Here is an 11,666-nt window from a genome sequence, read left to right as displayed (position 1 = left end):
ATTTGAATGTAGAAAGTAGTTTATGGATGTTTTAACTTTACGATGTTTAAGTGTTTGAATATAGAAAGTAGTTTATGGTTGTTTAACTTTACGATGCTCAAGTGTTTGAATGTAGTTTTAAGGATATTTAGAAGTACTTTAAATTGAAACTTGAGGTTGAATTTGATGTTAGAATGTGAAGTTTATGATTGTAGAAGTACTTTGATGAATTGGACGTGTTGATGAATTGCATTGTTGATTTGATTGATGAGTGTGATTGGTAGGTGGGCTGCTGTAAAAGCAGCTGAATGCTAGAATTTTTTTTCCAGATTTTCGACCTCATGAGGTCGAAAATTCACCCAGATATTGATAATTTTCGACCTCATAAGGTTGAAATTGTACTCAGAAATTAAACTTTCGACCGCACGAGGTCGAAAATCTGGGCAACATTTTGAATTTCGACCTTATGAGGTCGAAATCTGGCAATAATATTGCTAAATTTCGACCTCATGTGGTCGAAATTCTGAAAATATTTTTTTATTATTTTCAGAATATTTGTATAAAAATAATATTTTCGACTGCGTGCGGTCGGAATTTTTTATTAATATTTAAATAAAAATAACTTTTTCGACCTCACGTGGTCGAAAAATTTATTTTCGTAATTTAGGTAGAAAACTTATTTCGACCGCGTGAGGTCGAAAAAAATTTCACCCTACCTGTTAGCGACCATGCCTTGTGGTCGAAATTTTGGTCGAAAATTGGCCTTTTTCGACCGCGTGTGGTCGAAAATTTTGGTCAAATTTCACTGTTTTTTTAGTAGTGACTTACCTTACTTTTGGATAAGTTGTAGAAAGACTGATTGCAAAATCTTCTAAGTCTTGTTACTTTCTTTATGACACTTCTCTTAATGGGGTAGAGAAGAAAAAAATTGGTAACGGACTTAGGGATCATAACCAATATATAACAGCGAGGCACCTCTTCGAAAGAGACATAACTCTTCACAGGAAACCTTTAAGAAGAGGTGTAACTCTTCAGTTATAAACCCATCAATTATAACTGAAGAGTTAACTAGATTTCTACGCATATAAAATTCATACCTTATAACCTAAGATTTATATATTTAGCCCATAAAATTAATACTTTATTAGATCAGAAAAATGGGCTTCTTTAATTGATAGCAACCTATGTACAGTTATATTAAATATGTGAGTCTACCAAATAGAGAATTTCCAAAAATCTCCCACTTGGACCACATATATTTCTGAAAAATTGTACATAACTAAAACTTTATGGTGCACACAGTCTGCTATCTCTAAGCAATCTGGTCCATTAATCGTACTAATATAGGATCGAAGAAGTTTCCGTAACATATATTCGTCACTAAACTTATCAATGGTCACGATATCAGCAAAATCAATGACATAGATCAAGTATGGATGCATAGCATGAAAATTGCATGTAAATTGATCTCAGTCATGCCTATTTCCAACTGGTCCTACTTTATGACTTTAAATAGTCCAAAATCACTTTCTTACACTTTATGCAAAACCGCAGTAGAAAGTCCATAACTTTATTTTCAGAGTTTTCAATAAACACACGAAATTCATATATTTCATAAAACTCTACTCTGTACAGAAAATATACTTAAACATGTCAAAAGCATAAATAAAACAACAAACTCCCACTGAACTGACTCATCACAGAGTCCAATGACATCCATATAAGCTCATAAAAAAAAACTTTATGTTGCAACCTTTCATGAGCGGATCCGCAATAGTGGAGTTTGTACTAATATGCTCTATTGACACAAGAAAACTCTAAACTCTTTCCTTCACAGAATTAGAAATTTAATGTGTATATGCTTTAGTTTTGACGAACTTCGGATATACATATTCCAAACACATTTACACCCGAAAATGGTTCGTCTCAAGATACCTAACACAATATTATTATTTAGTCTTTGGACATAAATAATAATTTGTAAGTGGTACTCTTATACATAGTTCATAAATATTGACTACCAAATCGGCCTAGTAATATGTCTTTCTTTGGACCGACACATTTCCCACATGATATTACTAATTCCATCACATATTCATGACTATCAATAGTCTGACCAAAATAATCTTCCTTTGGGATAATTATTTCGCATAGACAAAACATGCTTAATGTTCAAAATAAATAAATTTTATCTAATAGAGGTTACTTTGGCAACATATTAGACTAATCTATTCCATTTGAAACAATAACACACAAATGGTATAATTTCATTCCCAGTACAAATAATTATTTCCTTTATGTGTTGTCACACCGCAACCTTGAGGGGTCTGGCCGGCACCCGGCACCCGGTTCGAGCGAACCAACCATGGCATCTATGACCTATAACATGAACATGGGGCCAACAAGGCCGCTAGATGCCAATAATAAGAATCAATGTAACAACCTGCAAGTAGAAGAATCCCAACGACAACATATATGTATATCTAAGGCCAACAAGGCCACATCAACGGTCACGACAGCTAGCCAGGAAGCCGACAAGGCCAGACAAAACATATATACACTGACAGCTAATCTGCAAGCCTCTAAGAGCAGAATACAGTGTCAACAGGTTGGGACAGCCTCTAAGAGAGTGTGTGTATACATATATACATATATAAGATGCATATGTGTGTATACATACATATGCATCTGTACTTATGGACTCAGAACCAGCAACTCCAAAGAAGTGGAGTGCGACACTCAACCGCTGATCTCGGTATCCTATTGCGGAGGCACGCCGGCCTATCTATCGGCACCTGTGGGTAGGGATGGGCATAAATATTGAAAATCAAAAAATCGGACCGAACCGAACTGAACTTCAAAAAACCTAAACCGAAAGAATGGAACCGAACTAGTTTGGTTCGGTGTTCGGTGTCCACCTTAAAAAAATCAAAACTGAAATAGCCGAACTGAAGTTTGATAAAACTAAATCAAAGTTTGATAAAACCGAATCGAAGAACCGAACGCACACCGAAATTTAATACATTACACAAAAAAATTAAAATAGTCTAGGCCCATTAAGTTTAAGCCCAAAAAAACCCTAATTGTAACAAGACATCTTTTGCTTTTGTATCCCTAATTTTCCATTTCAGTTGAGAAAATTAAATATCCTTAACAAAGGAAGGTGACTAGGATGTGTCTTTAGAATTAATGTTTGTCTTTTATGTGTTTTCTTAGTTATTCTTACTGTATGTATATAACACCTAGTAATCTTATATCATGGTTATGGTTTTCTGTTCTTGTGTATCTTGTCTGTTTGATTTTGATTTCAATTCATCAGTTTTATATTTTCTTGCTTTTGAGAATATGAATTAGTGTAAATGGAATCGCTTCTAATATCATATCAAAAAAGCCGAATTGAAAAAACTGAAACAGAAAAACCGAACTTCAAACAATTGAAACTGAAAGAACTGAACCGAACTTGTTTGGTTCGGTGTCCACCTTCGAAAAACCAAAATCGAAATAGCCAAACCGAAAAACTGAATGCCCACCCCTACCTGTGGGCATGAACACAACGCACAAAACGGGCGTCAATACGAAATATGTACTGAATATGTAGGGTGGTAAGCACAAGCACAAATAATGTAAGTAATATGAGAAGAGATTTAGAAACAACCTGAAACTCTGTTCAAGGCCACTGAGGGCAACCATAACCATAACATAAATGTAAATGCATGCTCGTAAAACCATTCGTCACTGTGGAGGCATATATAGCACATCATATAACAATAATAAATCCCTCTGTGGGGTGAGCTCATCATTATAACGTCCTCTCTGCCCAACTGATCAATGGTGATGCACAGCTACGTGCCTACCCAGCCGCTTACAACACGACTCGGTAAGGAAAGAAATCCATCTTGGTGCACATCTACATGCCTACTCGGCCGACTATAGCGCAGTTCGGTAATGAAAATAAATACATATATATAAGTGTAATGTAAGATCGACCTCAAAAGAAGTAACATAGAAAGAGTCGGAGTGACCTATTGTCTTTATCCTCCGACTATCGTTATCGTCGCTACTTTCTTTGGTTTCCAATTATGAGACAACCAGCACAAGAAACAGGAAAGTTACGTATTATGGATTCACTTGAAGTAGACATCATGTTCAAGCGAGCAATAAACATGATCAATATGAACGCCCGAGGAAGAACGAACAAAAGAATTCTAGTTCTCGTTGAACGATGAATAAGGAAAGATGAGAATACTTAAATCTTCTTCGATGTGATTTATTCATGAGAAAAGGGAATATTTAATCATATTTATCAATTTGAAGTGGAGCAATTTGAATTCGACGAAGCAATTCAATAAACGTTCATTCGAGTTCTAGTCATGCCGAAAGATATGGAGAAAGTCCTACATACCTTTTTGATGGAATTATGCGCGTCTTCCGGGTCCTTAAATACCTTATTAACGACTTCCTATGCAAAATGAACTATTCAAGATCAAAATCAAGTTCATAGCTCATGAAAATCTTCATTTAGAAATTTAAGCGAGCAACTCGCGAGTATAAGTTCGTAGGCTCTTTTGTAGCTCAATTTCCCCGCGAAACACTACCAAATTCTACTTTCCTACTCCTCCACATCAATACGATCCTATCCATATTCCCACAGCTCCAAACAACACAACAAAACCATACAAAATAGCTTAACAATCAAACTATGTTCACAAGAGTTTCTTAAGGAATGACAAGAACCTATCTTATGGAAGTTTCAACCAATTCTTAGGATTAATTACTTATAGACTTTCAAAGAAATCAAAAGAAGGTTAAAACATACCTTAGATCATCAAAATCACTTCAAACTCCGAGTTACTTCAAAGCAAGGTTTTCCTCCGAAAGGCGAAATAGTGAAGAAATCACAATTTCGAAGTTGCCATGTTGTTCTCCACGTTGAGGTTGTTTGATTTGCCCTTATGTATGTTTATGATTGATGGAAGATGATTAAAGAGGTTTTCCTAGGGTTTCTCTGGTCTTTCAAGAAATGGATAAAAATTCATCCAAGGCATCTATATATACTTGGGAAATATAAAGCCATCGACTTAGCACACTATTCCCGCAACAGTTTGCGACCTTGGACGGAAATATGAATATCTCTCTACTCCGATGTTGTATCGACAAACGATTAAATACGCTGGAAACTAGACTCATCGACCTTCGATCTGATAGGTGGATCACCCCATAAATCAAAGTATATTGAGAGAAAAGCTCTTCGGTATCTGACCTAAAATTTCAATGAAATTTACAAACATAACTTGCGACGACCTTTGTGGACTTTCGTATCACAACTCGTTTGACTTCAAAACTTAACATACGACTATCATACTATTTAAATACCTCATAACATTACCTTCTTAACATGTTAGCCACCTTACGATATGATAACGCAGGAAAACACGAGCTGTAACATGCGCATCTAAAAAATAGTAAAAAAAAGAACATCCCAAAATGCAACTGGAAAAATGCATATCAATATTCGCTTTATGTAATACTGCTTTAGAAAATCCAAAAAGTACATCAAAAATCTACACAAAGTTCTATAGAATAATGCTGCCAAAAATTCAAAGTTACTTTTGTGCTAAAGACAAATGAACTTGACACTAGTAAATTCCAACATCACCTTTGGGCAGAAGTTTGCAAACCGCATGGAACTTACTAACTATAAAACTGAAACAATTTAAATACAAAAACCCTTTGAACTTTATTGTACCTATGGGTGACCAGAAAAGTTTTGTTCTTAATATTTAAATGTTTCATTCTACCCCAATCAATTCCCCATATTAACCGTACCTTTGGGCGACCGGCTAATTACCTAATGAACTGATTGCAATATTAATACCAAACCTTTATAAGGTTGACACATCTTGACTATCAAATTTAAGATGCTTTGGATACTCTCAAATTTGTAGATATGTAACCTTTGGCATTAATGATATCGTTTTAATGTCATAATCCATTTGAAATTTTCTAAAACCTAATGCCTTATAGTTCTAGGATGCGTTAACAATTATAAAATCTTAGATTTAAGAAAGTTTTATGACGCTAGTCCTTTAATTACTTTCTAAATAAAAATTCTTCACAATCTAATACCTTATGATCTCAAGATGCATTTGCGATTCCTAAAATCTTAAATTTAATGAAAAAATTCTTAACATTGATACTTTAACTTTCAATGTTATATTCCATATGAAATCTTCTTAACTTAATACTTTATGGTTTTGGGGAGCCTTGACTACTCCTAAAACTTTATTAGATTTGGAAAGTTTTCATGACACTAAGTTGTCCTCCAATTTATTTTTGTTAACTCTTAAAGTATTAATCTCAAAAAAAGCTTCCTAATAAAGATTAATAACATAAGCCAAAATAATATTTAAACGAATTGCATAAAAAATGAGAAGATTCTGCAGTTAAAACTCAAAAGGAACAATAACCTTGATGAACATATCCAAACTGAAAAATGGGAGAATGGTGGTGTATCTTAAGATATAGGCTAAATACCTAGTTAGACCCTTAAACTTGGCAAGTTTTGTAAGATGGACACTCAAACTTAGCAAGTGACCAGATAGACACTCGAACTTGACAAAAGAGTGTCTTTTAAACATTTTATACTGACGTGGCAAATGATATCTTCTGCACGCGCATATGAGCGATTGACTAAGTTGTGATTTCTTCTTTCTTCTTCTTTTCCACATAATTTCTTACGTATATTAATGTAGTTGATCTTTTACATTTCAATATATTACTTAATGTGGATCCTACAGTTTTCGGTTACTTCTTCTTTGCGAGTCCTTCCGTCTCAATTTATGTGATATAATTTAACTAGGCATGAAATTTAAGAAATAAAGAAAGACTTTTGAATCTTGTGATAATTTAACTAGGCATGAAATTTAAGAAATAAAGGAAGACTTTTGAATCTTGTGATCCTAAATAAGTCAAAGATATTTGTGTGGTTATAGATCATCTCGTTAAGCATAAAAGATAGAGTTTAAAAGTTAAATTGTTATCAAATAAGGAAATGTATTTTTTTTTGACAGACTAAAAAAGAAAATATATCACATAAATTGGGACAGAGTGTATTATATTATCATTCTTCTCCTTCGATCATTAGCTTCATGTTTTTCATTTTTACAAAGATCAACTTCTTTTTCATACCAACTTCTTTTTCATCATTAGGTTATTACTATATCACCCAAAAGCATAAAAAATCAAGTAGACTATCGAATGTTAGGGAAGAAAACTCAATAAAACATAATTAATACAGATAAATCTTAGAATTTATTCAAGTTGCATATTGTAAAAATCAAACATCCCTCAAGAAATGAGTATTTCTAAAAATTAAATCTTTACTCAATTAATGGTATATCTTGGACGGATTTTATTCTTGGGAAAGAAGATGGAAAAGAGGGTGAGAAAGAAGATGGAAAAGATTACATTTATCTTTTTTTTTTTTTTTTTTTTTTGAAATTGCATGTGTCATTTAACAATTGGTCCACTTAACACATTTGAAGCAATTGTATTTCACACACTTGGGCATATGTACACGGATGTCCAAAAGACACTCTTTTGCCAAATTCGAGTGTCTATCTGGTCACTTGCTAAGTTTAAGGGACTATCTAGGTATTTAGCCTAAGATATATGATTAACAATTTATAAGTAGGCCAACATAATCATAATGGGCATCACCAATCACTGTAACAACATTCTTTAATTCTTTAATAAATACTTAATGACAACTTTTACTTTAAGTTCTTTTTATATCCTTCTTTCGTTTTCTTAAATACTGTGAGTATTAGAAAAAGAGAAGAACACGAACCAAAGGAAAAGATAAAAGGACTTCTGCTTTTGCGGCTAAAGTAAAATGTAAAGGGCGTCATGCCCTCTCCCCGAGAAAAGGACCAAAATCATCCATAATGTTTGGGTTTGGATCAAAATCATACATATTCTTTCACATGGTGCACTAATAGTACATTATGTTTGCATAAGTGGTGCACTTTTAGTCACAATCCCAAATAAATTTAACGGAAAAGAACAAAAATGCCCCTGAACTTTTAGAAAAGGTATAAAAATACCCTTTATTCATCTATTTTGCTAAAACTACCCCTCAATTCAACTATTTGACTCATTTATTCCCCTTGACTAACGCACAACACTAATTTTTAAAAAAAAAAAAAATTAAATTGCACATGACATTTTATTACTGAAAAATTGATTTATTCTTTTAAAAAGAAATCTGAAACCTTGGAATTTTTTTAAATTTGGACAACTTTTTTTTAACGAGTAAAACCTTGACTAACGGACAACACTAATTTTTTTTTCTTTTCAAAATGTGAAAAATTGGATTTTTATAAAAATCTGAAAAAATTAAATTTTTTATGGAAAAACTGTGTTTAAAAAAAAAAAACCAGAAAACTATCTTTTTTTAAATCTAGAAGAAAATTATGGAGTATTAGTTTTGCACATTTTACTTAAAAAAAACAATCAGTTTTTCAGATTTAAAAATTGAATTTTCTAAAAAAAAAATGGGGTTTCCACCCGTTAAATTTGTATGATTTTTTTAGTGTTGTCCGTTAGTCAAGGGGAATAAATGAGCTAAAAAGTTGAATTGAGGGGTAGTTTTAGCAAAATAGATGAATAAAGGGTATTTTTATACCTTTTCTAAAAGTCCAGGGGCATTTTTGTTCTTTTCCGTTAAATTTATTTGGGATTGTGACTAAAAGTGCACCACTTATGCAAACATAATGTACTATTAGTGCACCATGTGAAAGAATATGTATGATTTTGATCCAATCCCAAACATTATGGATGATTTTGGTCCTTTTCTCCCCTCTCCCCATTCTTGAAAAGTTTCCTATTTATTTATTTTTTCTTAATAAAAATCAAAGAAAACTTTTGTTCAATAAAGTCATTCTTAAACACAATTGTTAAGACTCCATAGAGAAGTGGGCGTGGGCTTCAGGAAACCATTGGCTAGTACTGAAGGGGTGTCTCAATTCGTCTAATGAAGAAACCCATATCACAAGAAACCAAAAATTAAATCCCAATGGTAATATTGGTAGTAATCTGCCCGACTATCCAGAAGTTATTAAGAATATTGAACAATCTTCAGGGAAAAAAAAATTGCTCAAAACTTGAAGAAAAACGAGAGTGTTTTCAAAATTTTCAAATCCCAACCTTATGTCATTGCACAAGAGAAAGTGTATGTCTTTTTCTTTCCACATATAATCAAATAAACGACAAGAAAAGTTGAAACAAAGCGACAAAAAAATACTGCACACATAACTTTTTAACAAAAAATACAGTGGAAACATTTCTCCAATTATTGGAAAAGTGCACTATTTTCATACGTCCCATTTTCATATCTGAACTTGCCTCGAAAGTACTAAAAACAACCCAAACCGACCCATGAACCCCTAGTCAACCCTCCCTATAACAACATTGTTGGTTCCGAGATTTTTTGACTGCTATAACGAATGGTTGTTATACACCTATAACAGCATTTGATATTTAAATAATATTTGGTGGTTATAGGCAAAATAGTATGTATAAAATCTAAAAAGAATTCATTTTTTAATTGTCAATCCTAAGCTTAATCACACTTTGTATCAATTTTTTTTTTTTAATGATAGGCATATATATTCATATAATATTCGTTGTCATAAATAGTGTGTTACAGTACTAAAATATTTGGTCAAAATCTCTATACCTATAACTGGTAATCTTAGAGATCCTATTTATATAAAGATGGTTAATGATTATACTATCAAAAAAAAAAAAAATTGTTATAAAGTGGTAATTTTACAAAGAGCGTTATAGTGAGGCGTTGTTATAGATAAAAAATTGTTATAGAGAGGTAAAATATAACATTAAAAATTGGTTCGGAGAAAACTTGATTGTTATAGCGAGGTGTTGTTATTAGCAATTTCGGGATTATTTATCCTATAATTAAGATTTTTTTTTATGTAGGATAATAATTTCGGAATAAAATAGAAAAATTACATCTTTATACTTTTTCAAAGCTTTTTTCCCAATTTTTAAATTTAAAATAAGGTTAAAATTGAAAATAAAAATGCATTCTTATTTATCCAATTAAATCCAATACATTTTTTACATTATAATTTGTAGATCTCTAGAGCTGTCAACACGGGTTGGCCTAAGGACTAACCTTGAAACGGCCTAGCCCAATCCAGTCTTGCCGTTAATTTAAAAGCTTTTTTTTTTGCGTGGATTGCCCTTCATTTGGGCTGGTCTTTATTTTTTGCCCTTCAAATTGGTAGTCTTTAAGTTTTACCCCTCGCCTAACAACCCGAGGTTGTGGGTTCGAACCCAGCTCAGTAAAAAAAAATCACTAGGCAGAATTTCGCAAGGCAGACTTTGCAAAATTCTGCCTCAGGCAGAATTGAATTTTGCAAATCTGCCCAGCAAATTCTGCCTTTTGGGCCGCACAGGTAGAATTTCTACCTTCAGGCAGAATGCAGCTTATTAAATCAGTTTTCAAGCCTTTTGGGCCCAGCTGTTCATATTTCCTGCTAAGGTTTTGAAGTTGCTAGAAGCTCACTGTAGGAGTTACTTATGGTCTGGGTCTGGTACTATCACTAAAAAAGCGCTTGTCGCATGGGAGAGAGTCTGTATGCCTAAGAGTGTAGGTGGCTTGAATATTACTAACCTGTACTTGTGGAATAGAGCAGCAATAGCTAAACAATGGTGGGATATTGAGCACAAGCAAGATAAGTTGTGGATTAGATGGATCCACACATACTACATAAAGAACTAATCTCTCCAAAGTGTACCAGTGCCAAAACAAGCCTGTTGGATGATCAGGAAGATATTTGAAGCTAGGGAACTAGTTAATCAGATGCAGCTTCACCCCGGTAAATGTCTGATCAGGCAAATTTATTATCATTCTCTGCAAACCAGGCCCCCTGTTCCTTGGAAATGCTTGGTGTTCCAAAACGCAGCTAGGCCAAAGGCAATCTTCATCACTTGGCTGCACTTTATGGGCAAGCTGCTCATCACCGACAGGCTAGAGAAATGGGGAATTGAGGTGGAGCCTAAATGCTGTTTATGCCAGACCTACGATGAATCTAGAGAGCATCTCTTTGTGCAATGTGACTACAGTAGAGCTTTGTGGAATAAGGTATTACAGTCGATGCGAATGCAACCTTATCCTCCAGCTAACTGGGAGCAACATCAACAATGGTTAATTAATATGACAAAAGGCAGATCTATGAAGACTCAAGCTATCAAGATGCTATGCACAGAAGTTATTCATGCCATCTGGACTGAGAGGAACATGAGAATCTTTGAGAAACAAAGCAGAAGTTGGGACAGAATAGCAAAAGAGATCGTCTATGTAGTATGTGTTAGAGCTTTCCCTAGATTTCAACATTTATTTCACAATCTTATATTCTAGCCTAGCTCTTGTGTTTAGTTAAAGACTGTTAGCAAGATGTGTATAACTTGCTACTGATTTGTAATGCTCAGCTTTGGTGATTAATGGAAAGTTTAATTACCAAAAAAAAAAAATTATGCCTGCGCCATGTAAATTCTGCCTGAAGGGCAAAATTTAAAGACCACCATTTTAAGGGGTAAAAATTAAAGACCACCCCCAGCGAAGGGCAATTCTGCAAATTGCCCGATTTAAAAGGGTTGTC

General features: G+C 33.6%; 1 protein-coding gene across 1 annotated transcript; it reads left to right on the top strand.

Moving 5' to 3' along the window:
- The first annotated feature begins 10,825 nt into the window (after positions 1 to 10,825).
- On the top strand, positions 10,826 to 11,425 carry LOC132624590 (uncharacterized). Its single transcript, XM_060339347.1, has one exon. The coding sequence runs from the start codon at positions 10,826 to 10,828 to the stop codon at positions 11,423 to 11,425; it is 600 nt and encodes a 199-aa protein (XP_060195330.1).
- Positions 11,426 to 11,666: the final 241 nt, after the last annotated feature.

Source organism: Lycium barbarum, chromosome 12, assembly GCF_019175385.1.
Source record: "Lycium barbarum isolate Lr01 chromosome 12, ASM1917538v2, whole genome shotgun sequence".
Taxonomy (NCBI): domain Eukaryota; kingdom Viridiplantae; phylum Streptophyta; class Magnoliopsida; order Solanales; family Solanaceae; genus Lycium; species Lycium barbarum.
This window is presented reverse-complemented; position numbering and strand designations above follow the sequence as displayed.